At 47.0% G+C, this 17,863-nt stretch overlaps 1 protein-coding gene across 7 annotated transcripts in view; it reads left to right on the forward strand.

Moving 5' to 3' along the window:
- TYW1B (tRNA-yW synthesizing protein 1 homolog B) overlaps nt 1-17,863 on the forward strand; it is a 107,777-nt gene that overhangs the window by 71,633 nt on the left and 18,281 nt on the right. For all 7 annotated transcript variants that reach the window (XM_054847796.1, XM_054847799.1, XM_054847798.1 and 4 more), the window contains one exon: nt 8,556-8,666. In XM_054847796.1, coding sequence (XP_054703771.1) covers nt 8,556-8,666 — 111 coding nt within the window. The remainder of the gene's footprint in view (nt 1-8,555; nt 8,667-17,863) is intronic.

Genomic DNA, 17,863 nt, shown 5'->3' on the forward strand with positions numbered 1-17,863 from the left:
GGCTTGCCGAGAGTTGCCAAATGAGGAGGACTGAGTTGCACCATGGGGTACCACCATTGCTGGGACCAGGGCATGAGACACTCCTTTGAGACAAAACTTTTGGTCTTTTTGTCTGCTGAGTGAGAGACCAGGATCTCAGATGCAGTTAAAGAAATATTTTTTATTATCATAAGTATCCTTCTTTAACCCCACTCAGTTTTGTTTTTTTTTCCCCTTGTGCCCAGGCGTTCAAGGGATGCAATGTTTTTTGGGGTAGCTTGGAAAGATTTTTTAGCAGGAGTTGCCTAAAGGGAAGATACTGCTTTCCCCAGGTTGGTTCTTCATTCCTTTGTCCTCAAGTCTACTTTGTCCTCAAGTGTATGGGGAGCAGAAGGCTGAGCTGGCCCCTGTTGACTTGGATTCTTGGGACCCCGTTATAAAAGGTGACAATTGCTACACAGTGTTCAGACTGCAATGAGAGAGAAAGTGCAATATCTCTGTTTCTTGAGCGTGCTGCCAACACTGATGGGATTTATGTGTCCTCCAAAGAGTAAGATTTGAAAGACTTGAGGGAACAAGTCATTGTGTGGTATGTGCCAAAGTGGTTCTTGGTGTTTTTCCTTCTTTTAAGATAATACAGAATACTATCCAAGAAATAAGGTGCCTTTAATGGACCGACTACCACCTGCAATCTCAAAGAAACCACACGCTGTATTTTAGAGAAGTCTGCTGTGATAACCTGAGCAAGCATTTGGGAAGGCAAGAGGTATTTGTATAAAATTGCTCAGTGTCCTGTGTGGACAAAAGCACTTTATTTACTGCTTTTTATACCTGAAATTGTAGGTTGAGAGTTGAAGTTCACCAGAACTGGGCAGGATCACAGAAAGACGCTGTCCCTTTGCTCCTGAGTGCTGGACACTGGCCTGAAGGAACATTTCCCAATGGGACGGACTCACAGTACCCAAAGCTAATTGTCCTTCAGCAGCAGCACAGGCCCTTCCTGGTGCTGTTTTGGCAGCTCTTAAGGATGGGCTTTGTGCTTCTGGCATGTGTGGTGACCTGTGCTCATTGCCGGTACGATGTACTCTGACAGAGTAGCATCTCCTTTTGGGTCCACTGATTTACCAAGGGCAAGAATAAAAGCTTCACTGACCCCTGAGCTTTGGGCCAGAGGGGATTTCCTGGCCAAGGAGGGTGGTCCCGTAGGGATACTGCTTTCTGGGGCATGGAGCGTGTGTGGGTGCCTGGAAGAACCCAACAGTGATGCTACTTAACCTCTTGGGAGGCTGCTGAGATTTTCGGCAGGACCAGACTCCTCTGTCCTTCGGCCCTCCTAGCCGCACGGTGAATGCAGCCATGCGACAGTTGTGTGTGCCTTGCAGAGATGGGGATTTGACCTCTCTTCCACAGCTCAGCTGCAGGTCGGAGGAGAAGCATCAAGATGTCCAGTGCAACGTTCTGCAGCCCCGTGAGGAGACCGGTTGGGCCTGGAGTGCAGCCAAGGAGGCTTCATTTGGCTTTTGAGTGCTCAGAACTAAAAAAATAACCCTTTAATAGTCAGTATTCTGTTTCTGTGATCAGCTCTTTGTAGAGCGTGCTCTTTGACCATGATCTCAATCAGGAAAAAGCTGAAGACTGCTGCTGAAGGCTCTCCTTTTGCCCAGGCTGGGTGAGCGTACTTGGTGCCCAGAGCAGAGGGTTGTGTTGGAGTGAGGATGCATCCTGCTTTCCGTGCAGCCCTGCAGGCATCGTGCTGTATAACTGCTCTGATGAACTCCGTGTTTTTCACAGTATTACTTTAAAAGTTATTCTGACTTCCTCAGCCTTGAAGAGATTTACTTCAGCATACTCAACCCCTCTTCTCTTTGTGGTCCCAGTTCTGAATTGCTGGTTATTTTAATCTCCCTTGATTATAACCTGACGGGCGGCAGGGCTGCTGCTCCAGCTGTAATTAGGGTGCTTGGCTGCAGCGGTCGCTGCCTGTTGCCCTCCCAAACTGCTGCTTTGTGCTGATGCTCACCCGATCTAAGGAAACCTTCTCTAAAAGCTGCTGCTGCTTTTAATCCTCCTGCGTGGAGATGGTCTGCTTGCTGCCCTTGGTTCTCCTCCAGAAAGGCACTTGAGAAAAAACTGCATCTCCTCGACGGGCAGGGTGGGAGGTGTCAGGGAGGGGAGGCAGCTCTGGAGACCCTCCAGACCAACCTTCCTGGTCAATGCGGGATCAGCTCCGTGGGTTGGGTGTGAGTTATCTCCAAGCATGGAGACTCCTCAGTCCCTCCGGACAACCCCTTCTGCTGCTCAGTCACCCTCCCTGTAGCATTTTCATTTAAAACCACAATTTGCTGTGCTTCAGCCTGCGCCTGTTGCCTCCTGTCCTTGTCCTGGGCGTTGCTGGGAGGAGTCTGGCTCCATCCGCCTTATCCCCCCCAGGTATTTCTTTACGAGGCCATATCCTCTGCTTTTCTTTCCCATCTCTCATTTTCCTTTGCTGCCCCTGAGCATGCGCGGTCCTGCCGGGCCCCGGCGCTGCCCCTTCCTGGGAGGCTGATCGTCTGCATAAAGAGCTTTTGGGCATGAAATAAATGCTGTTCCACGCCCTCAGCTTTCACCCATTCGAAAGGCTCGTTATCGTATTAACTTTTCCTTTTCTGCTAATGTTATTCTGATGGCTGTCTGAAGTGAAATAATAGTCGCTTTTCCTGGAAACGTGGGGCGTAAAGCATTGCAGTCTGGTTTTATATCCTGATGGTTTAGATCATTAAATTTTCAGGGCTTAAGCTCTTATTTCTTGTTTTTCAGTGCTTATAAGAGGATCTCCTGGGGCCCTGTTGTACAACCAAATACAAATAATACATTAATAAAACAGGATTGTGAATTTGTACTGCCGGCAGTCTGTAAGGATTACTCGTATATAGCATTTTGCGGTATTAGGCCCTTAGTCATTTTGATCTGTCCCTTCTACCACTTTAAAAAAGTGGCTTTTCCCTCTGTTCAGCCAACACTTGAGATGTTGCCCTCTGGAAAGAGGTTTCTTCAGTTGCAATATTAATTTCTGATGTTTCTACCTTTCTTCTGTATCCCTTTAGCAGTGTTTTAGTTTCTTTACCTACTTCTTTCACCAGTGGTCGTGATTAGTTAATACAGTTTTTGCAATGGTTCAGTTATTGAAGTGACGGATAATATACGCGGACTGCAGTTATTACTTGTCAGTTAGTGCTGCCCTGTGGGGGGAAAAGCCCTTTTAATACGCTTGTAGCAGTTTTAGTTTTATGAAGTACTTGAACTTTAAAGTTAGACTTCTAAAATGATCTAGGATGTATATTGAAGAGTATTAAAAATGAGATTTAAACAGGCGTTCATTGCTGTAAGAAGAAATGCTCGCTGAAGCATTGTACTTAATGTACATTAGAAAATGTTGTGATAAAAGTAAACGGATACGGTTTCATCTTCTCCCAAAACCATTCTTGGAGTATTGCATTTACTGAGCTCTGCCAGCACTCCTCGTGTGTTCAGCCTGAGCTTCAAACTATTTTTTGGTGGCATTTTATGTTTAGTCCCTCTGCGGAACGAGTGTAAAATATATAAATACAAGGTTTTTGCAGGAAAAGTGTTTTCATGCCTCAGCCCAGTTCCAAAGTGGGAGGGAGATCAGACTGTTAGAGTTACAAGAGCAAAGCATGGAGAGCGATGAGGGATGAGTCCCTAAACCCCATTTTTTTTAGATTAGCGAGGGAGGAGGTGAGATGGTCCCTCTCCAACGCCAGCTCCTGCAGGCGCAGAGACGCTGGGCAGAGGGTGTCCCCGCTTACCTCAGCTTGCGAGATGGCGAGTGACTGCACTTCAGACACCGAGGAAAGAGGAGGGAGGCTGGCAGACTGCTTAGTGGTTGTCATTCCACATGGATGTCCTCTGCCAACATAGGAATTTTTTTTTAATTTTTTTTTTTTTGCAAAAGTTTGTATTTTTGCAAAATTCTTGCTGGTCCCATTGGGTTTTGGTCATGTCTGCCTGCGTGCACGTCCCCCTGCTCCAAGCCAGAAGCAGCTGTTGATGGCCATGTGCCTTCACATCAGCCTTCACGTCACAACCTCCCTTTGTATTGGTGGCAACCACTGGGACGCAGGGCAGATCTTCCAGTTGCTGTCAGCATTTTGTGGCCTTCCCTGAACCTGCCCCATCTGCTCTGGCAGTCTCAGGCGCCGTTTGGGAAACAACCAGACGTATATCAAAGAAGCTGACAAGTGCCGGAGGCTGTTCCTGTGATTCCAGGTGGAAGCAGGGCTCCGTAGGCTCAGCCCTGTGTTTATGAACCCCAGGGGACCCCTGTCCTCTGTGTCGGCAGAGGATTGAGCCACACGTGTCGGAGCAAACAAGAACCCTTCCTCCATGCTGCCTCTGGGAGAGCCGTCCTGGGGAGAGAGGTTCCAGTGATGGCTGTAAGTGCAGGGCTGAGGACTGGCGAGTAAGAACCAAGTGTGTATTTATTTCCTCCTCACTAACCACGTGTGTTTGCAGTCTGATTTCATCCATTTCTAATGGAATAGACTTGGATTTTTTAAACATACAGTGTTTCTACTAGATTTTGGCAAGAAACATGAGCTGCAGGCGCTCCCCTCCAGTGTGGTCTCCTATGGGGTGTAGATGTTTGGCACATTCCTCTGCCAGCAGGGATGGAGGGGTGAAGCAGTGAGGCCCTTCAGAAACACAGCGTGGTCCTCTGAAATCACAGCATGGCACTCCCAGAGTCATCTCCCTCCAATCAGTCGACTTCAGCTTCTGCTCCAAAGTTGCTATTCATTTTTTATTGCCTCAGGCGGTGCTTCCCAGCCCTTAGAAAATGGTTTCTACCCTTCTGGCAATCTCAGGAATTTTTTGGTGGCATTGCCTAAGCTTGTTCCCAGGACTGTGGCAGTACTATAAATGACACTTCAGACCTGTGTCCTCCAGGGTAGCACATGCCCTCCTGAACGGCCAGCACTTCGGTCACCTAAAGGTCTTGCCCTCGCTGCTCAGCAGAGATGACGTCCCAAGCTCTAGTTGATCTGCATCACGCTTGGGCTGGGTGTAAATATTATAGGAGCTCTCCAGACATCTGTTGATATTATTTGCTACCCTTAATTCCAGCGCTCGAGACTGGCTTCTCCCTGGTCCAGTCTCTTATCTGTGTGTCATGTTCAAATTCCCTAAATAGTGCGTACCTGCTGGCCGAAGATCAAGTGGATTTTCTTTCATCCCACCACCCACAAATGGATTTCCTGTGTTTTATTTCTCTGTGTTACCAAGGATGAGGTTTTCTTTTTTTCCTTTGTTATATCCTCCGCTGCTGCAGAGCATTCAGCCAGCAGTGGTGATGCTGCTCGCGCTGGATTTAAGTCCCCCTCGCTGCGTGCTCATTGCCAAGCTACCTTTTCTATGCGCGACAGCGACATCCAGAAATCTGCTCTTAATTTTAGCACAAAACCATCCTGTCAAAAACCAGAAATGCTCTTAAAGGCTTCGCTTCGTGGTGGACTCCCCGCTCTGATGATTGCACCGGGGACCCGACCTCCCAGTCTGAGGACTGGCTCTGGATCAGCAGCCTCTGGCAGGGGCTGGTGCTACAAATACTGTATTTACTGTCGCCTTGAAGCTGCCTGCATTTGTTTACTACTGTGAGTTGACCTTTGGGGAGACATTTCTCGATTAATTGGTTATCTAATCACTTCAGATGATTGACAGGAGTGCATGTGTTGGTGTTTTTCCTCTTATTAGATATTTTCCCTCTGGTTTCTTCTTTCCCTGTTATATGGCAAATGACACGTTTATTTTTTGTATTTGTTTTTCTCTTTAATGATTAACTGTTGATTTCGTAGTTGACTGTTGTCTCTCGGCCTGAACCTTTTTTTTTGCCAGTTCATTCAAATCATAAGAGCTGCAGTCTCTTGTTCTTAGGTGTGTGCTTGTAAACTATGTGTAAAGCGGAGGCCGGATATTTAATTCTTGTAATACTTGGCCTTCAATAATTCTTTACAGTTACTCTCCACAGACCCTTTTTTAAAAGAAGCTCCACCTCTAATTTCTTTTCTCAAAACACTGACTCCCTGTAGGTATTGAATCCCAGACTGGTTTGGGTGGGCAGGGACCTCACAGCCCATCCTGTGCCACCCCTGCCATGGGCAGGGACACCCTCCACTAGCCCAGGTTGCCCAAAGCCCCATCCAGCCTGGCCTTGAACACTGCCAGGGAGCCAGGGGCAGCCACAGCTTCTGTGGGCACCCTGTGCCAGGGCCTCAGCACCCTCACAGGGAAGAATTTCTGCCTCACATCCCATCTTCATCTCCCCTCCTGCAGCTTCAGGCCATTCCCCTTGTCCTGTCACTCCCTGCCCTTGTCACCAGCCCCTCTCCAGCTTTCCTGGAGCCCCTTCAGGGACTGGAAGGGGCTCTAAGGTCTCCCCGGAGCCTTCTCTTCTCCAGGCTGAACCACCCCAACTCTCTCAGCCTGTCTCCATAGCAGAGGTGCTCCAGCCCTCGGATCACCTCCGTGGCCTCCTCTGGACTCGCTCCAACAGCTCCATGTCCTTCTTGTCCTGAATCCTCATTCATCTTTATCCCCTGGAGAATTTTGCAGGTTTACCTGGTGCGTTAGGTTCCCCGGACAACAGGCAACAAGTGTGTTGGGACACTTGTGCCTGCATTGGGTTTAGTTCTCTGTATGTATGTACCCCAAAGACCTGCCCCTTGCTCCGTTGGGATGTTAACTGGAAGATGCTCCTGGTTTTTATTTGTTTGTCCTTTAGACATTTGTTAGTAAATAATCTGGAATGTTTTCATAGCAAACTGGTATAATTTTTTTTTTCCTGTGGAAAACATAAATGTGTTGTTTTAGGTGAGTGGTGTTTTGATTTTTATATGGAGGACAAAATTCACTTCTGAGGCATGTAGATTAGAAGCTCTGAAGAAGTAAAACATGGCTAGATAGGGGACTAGTACTGGGAAGTACTGGTTTTATCTGGGGAAGGGTAATAGCATGAACTTTTTAATAGCCTTGGACCAGGATCAGGGTCCCAGGACCGTGCCTGCTTGGTCCCTGGCCAGCAGGTGCTCTCAGCGCCATCGCAGCGGGAAATGGTCTGAGGTTTGGTGATGGAAAGTTCTGTTCAGCAGCAGATCTCGGCATTAGCTCATCCTTCTGGCTTGAAAAATGTATTAAACTGAACAGTGCCGTACACGGCACTGAAGCTCAGGTACCCTTGTGCTCTGGACACGTTATGGTAACGGGTAAGGGAGAATCTCCTAACCTGAGACTAAGCCTGGACTTCCTGGAGCAGGAGAACTTGATCCCAGCCCTTGCTGCTCTGCAAAGTCCCAGCCTTGGCATTCGGGCTGGTCACAGCTGTGGGGTCTTGGGTCGCCATGGATTTGTTACGGTGCTCCTTCACTCCGACTAAACTGGTGCTTTTGTCACTTTTTACGGTCTACAGCGTGCCAAGGAAGGAAAATGAGTTAATTCAAAAAACAATTTTGCTTGAAGATTGCTCTATAACTAAATTCCAGAGATAAGTGAAATAAAACATCAGTGGAAGATGAAGGGAAGGAGAGGGGAAGGATGGAAGCAAGCAGATGTAAGCAGCGAGACTGGATTTGTTCCATGGCCAAGTGCTTATATCGATAGTAGAAGGTTTTTTTGTCACCAGTAACTTCTCTGGTGAGCAGCCCTTAGAGGGAAAATCAGAATAATTCCAAGGAAAGAATTTGAGTGCTGTCTGCCACTGCGTACAGAAATAAGGGTCTGGGCATCCTGGAGAGGCACTAGTGGAGCTGCCGTGCTCAGCTGGCTCGTCCTCTGCCGTGGGATGGAGAGGGCAGGTCTGTGCAGGGATGCTGCCAGGCAGAAACCCAGCTGCCCTGCTGCAGAGGGTACCGAGGGTGGATGCCGCTCTCGTAGTCATCAGTGCTGCAGCTCCCGTGTCTGTTCCTTGCACCACCTTTCTGGTAAGGCGAGGTCACAAGCAGGGTATTTTCAGTGTTTCCCGGTTGTGATTTTAATTGTCACTTTGTGCTTCCAATAAAATGTGCTGCGTAACTGATGACGGGAGAGCCTTTTCTCTGCAATATTGTACCTGATGTGCTGGAAGAATTTGCAGACGGGCAGACGATGCTCTGTCTAGTCTTGTTCATCCTGTCCAAAAGTCACCAATGCCAGATGATCCAGCTGGAGGAAATAAAATATCTGCATAGCAACTAACAGTGAGATTTTATGCCTGAGAAAGCAAATCAGAGAGAGATAAACTTCCTGGTTACTTTCCCATGAAGTTAAAGCTCCTGTAAAAACAAAGTGCCTGGGATATATAGAGGGAAGACAAGCCTTTGTACGGCAAAAGGTGGCTGAGCTCACAGATGCTGTGGAGTAGCTTTCTTGAAAGAACAAGTGAGGTGGCTCCTGGTTTGGGTCTGGTTTGTTTTAGCCCCTGGGTTCTTGGAATAAATTAACGATTTTTATTTTTTCTTCCCCTCCCTGCCTGAAGCTGTGTGCAAATCTGGAACATCCTCCTTGTGTCAAAATGTGTTGCTGATGTAATTTTTCCTTTATTTCAGCAACAGCGCACAGTTTACAGGCTGACACTGGTGAAAGCTTGGAATGTGGATGAACTCAAAGCCTACGCTGACCTGATATCCCTTGGTAAACCAGACTTCATCGAGGTCAAGGTGAGCTGCACAGAGCTATTTTATTTTTTTCCATCAGTATTTTACTTTTTCCTCCCCCCCTTAAATTTATACAAATAAATGCAATTCTTCCAAAGATTTCGGTGATGCATAAGGAACTTATCATTTGCTTTTAATGTTAGGCAGCCAGGTTTCTGATACTTTACGTGTGCATTTGGAGTCATCTTCAGTGTTAAGTAAGACAAGCTTTGTACAGCCAGCATCAATTTCTGCCCAACAGAATCATAACCCTCTGGTCTTTTTTGTATTTCTCATGAAAGCAGAGATTGATAAATAGATATTTCTTTTTCATGTCAACCAGCGTTTTAAACAAAATATTCTGGGACAAGCTGGTAGTTTGTGGTATCATTCTTCCCATCCTAGTCTCAAATTCTGCCGGGGGCAAAGGTGATAATGTCTGGTTTACTGATGTGGTATTTGTCAGGCTGTACAAAACAGGGAAATATTACCCTCTGGGACTGGAAGAGCTACTACCAGGAGCATGTGAGATACAGCCGGGCAGGAGGTGCTTTATCTTGGGGTGAATCAATTTAGTGTCTAGAGAATGTAAAAAAGGCATGGTACAAAGTGTTCTGTAAAGAATCACTATCAGCATTTTCATCCAGCGACTCCCCTGCAGACCAGCACACTTACCTCAGGTCTGTCTTTTTGCAACTCTTACTCTTTCCTTTCTCTTTTCTTTCTCTTTTTCCCTTCTTTTTAACCTTTATTTACTGCTGCTTTGAAGAAAAGGAGTTTGCTGCAATTTCCTTATGAAATAAAACCCAAAGGTTTTGATATTATCAGTCTTGAGAGGTCTCTTTCTCTCTGAATGTGCTGCTGAAGTTCATGGCTTAATACATAATAAGATTTTGAGTATGGTTTGGGGGAAAAAGCCTCAGTTTTACAATGTGTATGAGACTGCTTTATATTCCTCAGGTAAAACTGAGCAGGAAGAGTACTTCTCTGGGGCCCTTCCCACCTTGCATCTCCTGACTCTCCTACTGCAGCCTGGTTGTACAAGATCCTTCCAGCGTGTGAGGAGGGCAGAGATGAGTGTGCACACCAGCCTGGAGTACGAGGCTGTCAGCGTACGTGCTACTTAGACTGCTCTGTCATGTGTAGCGACTTTAATTAGTAAAATGAATCAGGTGTAAGTTAATCAACGTTTCTGAGCGCAGATTCCCCTGAGCGCTCTCCAGGGCGAACATCTGTCTGCTCTAAGGCAGAACGCTGCCGTTCCCTTCGCGCAGGGAAGGATTCAGCCTCGTAGCTGTGGTTTCCCAGCAGCGTGGAGCTCAGCTTTCCCAGCGGCTCTTCCCTGGCAGTCCAAGGTATGATTTTCCCAGGGAAATAGGTGAGAAAAGAGGTGGTTGTAGATCTACTCCTGGCACTCCTCCAGCTGGGACAGGCTACTGCCCACACTGCTTCCATCGAACTTGTCATCTTCGCACTCCCAAGTGCTTCAAAAGTGTTTGTCAGAGCTCAACCAGCGAGGACTGTTCTCTGAGGAAGGGATACATATCGAACGCTTGGCCCCGTTTGCAAAAGCATGAGCGAGGGGCTGTGAGGTGTTCCCCAACCCACGCAGCACGGCAGCGTAGCTGGGGCTCAGCCTTGCTCGCGTACCTGCCGACACCAGCTGCAAAGGGGGTTCGCAGGGGTTGCGGAGGGAAAGTACGCGCTGCCTGGCCACGTGCTGTTGGGTGGCTTTGGGACTTTTCCTGGGCTGATACAAGTGAGAGCTTGCTGGGTTTGTTTTTAAAGTGTATGCTGTTTAATGTTACTTATTTAAACTTACAAGTGGGATGCCTGGCTCTAAATGTCGTATTTTCAGAAATATGTCATATTTCTGAATTCCCAGCAGGTAAATGAATTTCTGCGAGTGCTGGAGGACAGAAGTGTCCCTCAGGCAGGGGACTGATCCTGGCCAGAGCGTGGTGCCTTCAAGGACAGGGACATCTTGTGCCTCAGTTTCTTCCTCTGTGAGTGTTGTGCCTATAAAGGGGCCTCAAACACAGTCTGTAGTTGGCATGTGGAAAAGTCTCTTGTGTTTCCAGTCCCAAGAGCAGTACTCAGACACAGGGAAACTCGGGTTCAAGCCTGTTCAAAGGATGTGGCACCTCTCTGCCTTGTCTCCGCTGGTTGCTGTACTTGGCCTGGGAGCGATAGGGAAAGTCTTCCTTCCCTGGTTACAGGTCTTGTTAAAAACTGCAGTACAGCAGTTCACAACTTCATCGCAATCTGTACACTCAAAGTCCAAAAAAACTTCTCCAGTTTGCTCTTTGTTCCCAGTCTAATAGAGGGAGGACGTTTTTCCAAAGCTCTCAAGACCGTACAGCATGTCTGACAGCAGCTAAGCCCCACAAGATGGAAGCGAGCAGCTGAGTACAAGAAAACCTGCTAATTCCCTTTCAGCTTCCGCAGCAGAAATGAATTGTCAGGGCGCTGCTCTACCTTGTTCACCAGCAGGCTCTGAAATAGTCTCTTTTTTTTTTTTTTTTTTAATTTAATTGAGCTTTTAAACAGAGCTGTGCTGTCCTGTTATCTTAATTTCCAAGACAGAAGAACAGGGTTCACATACGAAGCACGCTGTTGTGAGCGGCATTGCTGGATCACCCGTTCGCAGCGGGAGCTGAGCTGGTGTTATCACTGCCTGAAATAAATGGTGCAACTCTGTGCTGGCACAACATTTGGGGTCTAAACGGCGTTTCCGTTCCTTCACGAAACTTTGTGATGGCTTTCCTAGAGCGGTGGATTTGCTTGACACTAGGTTGTGTTTAATAGATCTTAAGTTGGATGTCTTGCTCGCTGATTTTTATACAGAGTGTGTTTTTAAGTGAGAGCAAGGGGGTTTTTATCGAAGTTGCCTTTCTTCCTTGCCTCTTTCAAGCAAGTGTAATGTTCCAAAAGGTGGGTGCCTGGTGCTCTGTAGAGGGGAGGTGGCTCACACTAAATATAGTATTAGCCCAGTCAGTGGCCTTATTTGTTTCGCATAATTTCATCCACCAGTTCCTGTTAAACAGCAGTGCTTCTAAAGTGCGGAGGATTTGGCTCGGTAGGGAGGCGCAGTAGCTTTCTCCTCTTGCTGCACTTATGACTTTGAAATGCGAGGGGATTTCACAGTTTCTGTCCTCAAGCGTGGAACCAGTTTTTCCCTTTTCTTGGCCAGAAGGAGTAAGCGCCGTGTTCTGGAGTGGCTGATGAACGATGAGTTGTGTTGCTGTGAGGTAGTGAGGCAGTCCAGGCAAGTACCAACAGGAGAGGCTGACAGAGGGGACGTCATTTTAAGGACGTCGTCTTTACTTGGCTCTCCTCCTCTGAAGTGTCGAATGATTGCTGGTGGGGTGGTGTGCCCCCCACACTGCTGGAGACATCCGTGTTGCTGCTGTGCCTGCTCTCAGACCCTCACCCCGTGGTCTGACCTAATTGAATTAGTAGGTTACCCCCCTTTGCATTCAGCTGTGTGCTCTGCAGGCAGCTTGTTTTCATCTGGTCATCTTTAATCCTGGTTTGCAACGCTCTTGTCCAACACCCTGCCCATGAGATCAGCCTTCTTTTACGGCAGGATTGTGGTGCAGATGGCCCCTGCAGTGGTTTCGGAGGCATCCGAGCCATGCTGTTGAACAAACTGGAGTCAAGGGTGCTTCAAGGTGTTTCGTTGCTTCTGCCTGCGTGCCCGCAGGATGAAGCAAAGAGCTGGGGTCTCCATCCCTGCGACGTTTGACTCAGCAGATGTCCTCGGCAAAGGAGAACAGCAGAAGAGGGGCTGTACCGTGCCCCCAAAGCCTGGGAATTTGCACTTGTGCAGGAAAGTGTACGTAAGCAGAGTGAGCACACAGATACAATCCGGCAGCATTCAAAGTGGTGCTTGATACCATAGTACATCAAGTCAGGAGTTAAGCTCCGACCCAAAGGAAGAAGACAGGGCTGAGGGGTGCTCACATCTAGCACTCGTTACTGCTGCCAGTGTTCCCGTGTATTGACCTGCACCTGGACACAACTTCTGCCAGTGTGTAACTGGGCTTCGGTCCAGCCCCAGCGGCTCTGGTGGTCACACAGTGTTTGAGACCTGGGAACGTTCCCCAAAAGACTTGATTTTTTTTTTTTTTTTTTTGGACTAAAAGTAATTCCTTGTGTTCCTTTGAGAATGAAGCTTATTGAAGAATCTATTTGGCATGTGGATGGGCCTTAACATTTTTTTATTTTTATTTTTTCAAAACCCCAGTGTGGTAGGTTAAAAAGGCAAAGACCAGGTCCTGCTCAAAGCAAATCAACAAAATAATATTACAAGATACTGCAAAGCATCTGCCAGAAAATGAGGCTCATCTCAGTGGGATTTCCTTGTTAAATACTTGAAATAAATGACGTTCATTTAAAATGAATGTAGCTAATCCCCTGTTGCTCCAGAGAGGCTCACGGGGTGGAGTGGATAGAGATTGAGATTCTTGCAGGGCTTAACACTTGTTCTCATTTACATGAGTATCTTACAGCAGTGGAACTCTGTGGGACCCTATTCTCCTATTTAAGCCAATAGAAATTAGCCTTGATTACCCTTGTGTGAAACCCAAGTAAAGGAAGAATCAGTCATGTGGTTATTAAATACTCATCAATTTTATTTATTACATTAGTCAAACAGACTAATGCCATAATGTCACTATCATAGTTTTACAAAATTGATTGTTATATTTAAGATCTAGAACGTGCAACTCATCTTTTTGCATCGTTACCCTCTCTTTGTTTTAGAAGCCAGAGGCTTGTGGTGACGTGCAGCGTTTTGCCATTCATATTCCTTCTTAAACCGAAGAGGCAAAAGGGTTTTCATCTGAAACGTAAATGAGTCCTAAGGAACTCGTTCAGACGTGCGAGTGTGCTGCAGGGTCGCGTTAGTGCAAGGCCTGTAAGTGCACAGAAACCCAGCCTGGACCTTTGTCGTTGCAGACGGATCCTGGAGCGGCTGGGCACGCGTCCGCCTTTAATTGCGGCTCTGTCCACGCATCCTCCCTGCACTGTCACTAGCTGTAAGGTCAGGCGTACACAAGTGTGCGTGTCAAGTGCTCAACCTTGCAAACATGGCTTTTGATTTCGGAGCTGCTTCTGCACTGGTGTGGGAGATGTGGTCGCTCTGGTCAGAGCCACGGGTGAAGTGACGTCCCCCGGGCAGTGGTCTGTGTTCGCTAAAGTGAAGCTTCATCTTGCAGCTTTTGCTTCCTGCCTGAGCAGAGCTTTGGTGGTTCTCCATCCCTTTTAATTTAAGGAAAAAAGGGGGGGGGGGGGGAAGGCTGCCTGGCGTGTCCTTTGTTCGAGGGCTGTTCATACCACGGCGCTGTCTGAGGGCAGGACTTGGGCAGAACGGAGCTGAGAGCTGCGGCACTGCACAGAATTTCCTCAAGCCTTCATGAAATCAGTTTTCAGCCACTTGAAATCACTTGTCCCTGATGATCATTCTGCAGCTCCAGCGCCGCACCCTTGTGTTGGCGGATGGGCTCGATGTCCGGCAGAGCTAAGGACGGTGATCTGGGACTGCAGCTCCTGCTCTTGGCATCTGAAGCTTTGCTACAGAATTAAAATGACCAAGTAATGTCTGGAAGGAAGGACCAGAGGGAAGTATCTCTCCCAGTCTGCTCAGTCTTGTCATATTAAACAGTAAAGATTATTTAAGTGCTTAAAGTAATGAGGAAAACGAGCTCTGCTTTTAATGAGTTTTTAATTGCATGCGGCAAGAGGCGATTGCCCCCACCTGTCAAAGCCATTCGGAGTCTTGCTGCCATTCCGGTCTGCATTTAGATGAAGAGAAGGTGAAGTTAAAAAAAAAAAAAATCTCCTGTCCTAGTGCCTGCTATAAAATAAATCCAAACAATGTATAAATAAATCCCTGCTGACCACATCCTCTCAACTGCGAGCCATGGATCCACAGACAGGGCACGAGGTGCGGATGGTCTGGGGTGGCTGGGGCTATGCCACCTCCCTGTTGTGCTGGAGAGCTGCAGCGCACTCGGGCACCCGAGGGCTCTGGCCCGGCTGGATAAATCCCCATCGCCCTGGGCTGCTGGGGAGAGGTGGGTCCTGGGCAGCCTCTGCTGCAAGCTGCTCCTCTCCTCGTTGGCATCCGTGGTGCCAGAGGCAGGGCCCCAGCTTGCTGTTTCCACTGATCCAGCTAAAGGTTACGAGTTACTAATAGGTGCGTCCGAGGAGTTGGGCTTGACATCGGGGGGTGGTTCATGCTGTGAGTGCATAGTAAGGCTTGATAACAAGTTTCATTGCAAACATAGATGAATGATTCAGTTTTGAGTCTTCAAGTGACCCTGCCACGCAGTTTCATCCAAAAGTCAGTCTGTAGCCCAAGCCTGGGGTTTGACACCAATGCATTTCTGAAATTGAGGAGGGATTTTTGCAGTCCAGCACTGGGCTTGGGTGCCAATGTAAGCCTGATGAAAATCCCAAGCTAAAATGGATTGTTCTCATCTATTTTTTGTGTTTCAAGAAAGGTTAGTCTCCAAAATAAGTGGGAAGCAGAGGTCATGGAAATTGCATTAGGCTTGCGAGGCTTTTGGGTATGACCAAGGGAAGCTGTAGGAAATAAAGAGTGTATGGAGAGCGGTGGTGTGGATGGCCCAGTGTTGCTGTGCTCAACTAAGTCTGTACTAAAAAATTTCTGTCCATGGCTCCGAGTGCTCGCTTGCAGGAGAAGGGCTAGCACCATCTACTGTGCTTTGCAGCTGGGGAAACTGAGGCAGGGTAGGAGTGGGTCATAGCAAAGCAGGTCACTGGCTGAAAATTCACGTCCTGCCTTCCAGCCTCAGTCTTTCCACTCCTCCCACCTCCTTCTGTGCAGTCACCCTTTAACTGGGCACAAGGAGCAGGGGGATGAGTTAACAGTGGCAGTTTCTCTCTCAATATCCGTGTGGCTCATTTTGAAGAGCTGGAATGAAAGGCTGTGTCCAGCATTTTGGAGTTCAGCTTTTCCAGGAGTTCCTTTGACTTCAAGGGAGTCGCTGGAGATTTCTGGGACGCTGTAGCACCAATCCGGATGTAGCCGTACGCGTGGTGCATCTGGAGAGCTGGTGTTAAATACTGGGGTTATGCTGTGTAACTAACCATTTACATTCCTGCTTTTCAGATTTAACTGACACAAATAAACCAGTGTCCTTTGTTAAATCAGCTTGAAAGCGATTATTAAAAACAACCAATGAGCCTGAATCCACTCCAGCGAGGAGCAGACATGCATGAGAGCTTGCGTATATAATTTGGACAATGGTGATGCTCAGATCATAAGCATTTTTATTGCAGAGTGCAATCTATCAACATGTCATTTGAGGCTTTTTATATTCGTCTCGGGTCAGGGCTGCCCCAGTTTTTAAACAGTGGCTCTGTCATTCAGCTCGGTCGACACTTTGTTCTTCGGTTAATTCACATGAGCCTCAATTAAACAAACTTATAATTTGTGGGCTAGGAGTTAAGAAAATTCTCTTGTTCAGTAATTAAGTTGGGAAGCCTGGAGTTTCAGAGCTGAGAAACAAAGCGCTGTCATATTTAGTTCCCCAGCAATCTTTCCTTTGTAGCCCCGTGGATTAAAACGATTGCTGGCTGTTGAGATCTCCGGCAAGGAGCCAGATCGCGGTGGAAGAAATGTGCTTCTGGTGCTTCTCGCTGCAGCGATAACCATCTTGGCACGATGCGTTGCTTAAATACAGTTGTGCACGCTCGGCTCCGTTACAGCAGCTCGGAAATCCAGAGCGTGCCCAGCGCGGTTGCTCTGGATTTGTACCGGCGCACCCAAGAACAGCCGAGATGCTTTTCAAAAGGCTTCTGCTTTTCAAGGTATTTGGCCAAAGCTATGCAACATGATTAGGATGCTAAAAGCACCCTTATTAAGGACTAATTAAGAGGCAGCATCCTTGATGTTGCTGCTGCAGGGAAGTTGCTCTAAGAGCTCAGGGTGTATAATAGAATGGTTTCCTTTTTTAATACTTGATGTCTTAATAACTGTCTTCATGTATTACTGAAAAATATAACATGGCCGCCCTAATCAACTGTTCACATTTTTTAAGTGGTATCAGCACTGCTAATTAACTCAAGTTTTAAGAAGTTGGGGAAGTTGAAAGCTGATGTGCTTTCATTCGGTGTGCTGCTAAGCCGATTTTCATTGATTTGTGCTTGTGAATTAATCAGCCATCCGAGCACTTAGTTATTCCATTTGCCTCTGCGCTTTCTTTGCTTGTAAATGATATCTTTGAAGTTTATTAAAAGAACGAGTCATGTTGTAGCTTCCTAAGAATTTTCCTCCTCTGTAGTCATACATTTTTCATGCTGCTCAAATCATAATCTGTATAATGAACGCGGGGAAAATATTGCTATATGGAGCTGCGTCTATACACCTGAACTTTGGAGATACATAGCCTATTATTTGCGTGGCTGGCTGCTCTAATATAAGAACGTTTAGAAACTTTTTCAGACTTTCAGAGCCGGGCTACAAAATTAATGTACTTCCCTGTTTAGCACTCCCCCGACGTGACTGCGGTTGTGCACAGTCAATCTGTTTCCACACTGGCTCTGAGTTATGGTGCGCGGCTCTAATATTCTTTGCTTAGGCAGATTAATAGAGGAGGTCCCTCATAAATTTACCAGCGAGAAAGTAATTGCTTCTAAAACTTGTACAGTTTCTAATTAGCATGAGTCTGTTTCTTTTGTAGCCCTATTTAAGCACCGCGTGGTTCACCTTGCTCTAATTTTAAGTATTTGCAAAGGATCTGTCTCTGTTTATTGCTGGACATGACTTGTTCGACTTTAATGTGGCTGAATTAGGTCTTGGGGGTGCAACGTTAACTGGGACCATATGCTGTAAACGTAGTCTGAATGCAAATGCCATTTAAAAGAAGTAGAAGTGTTTTTCTTCACAGAGGAAAAACATGAGAACACAAAACATAATCATCCATAAAATTGTGCGTGCTTTGTTTTAAAGACCTGGGCTTGATGGGATTTTGTGACTGGAATAAAATAGCTCAGCCAAAGAGCAAAGGTGATGGAAGCACCTGGAGAGGTATGGAGGAGTTGGGCTTTTGGGGAGAAGAAAAGCCAAGTTTCCTGGGTGAGTGGCACCTTTTGGGTGCCGGTGGGTTTGTGACCTGTGTTGTGTTACCACAGGTTAAACCAGTTGGATGAGCCTTTAATGAATTTTATCTGGAAAGAAAGAAATGCAC

The sequence above is a fragment of the Grus americana genome, chromosome 19, assembly GCF_028858705.1.
Source record: "Grus americana isolate bGruAme1 chromosome 19, bGruAme1.mat, whole genome shotgun sequence".
Lineage (NCBI taxonomy): Eukaryota > Metazoa > Chordata > Aves > Gruiformes > Gruidae > Grus > Grus americana.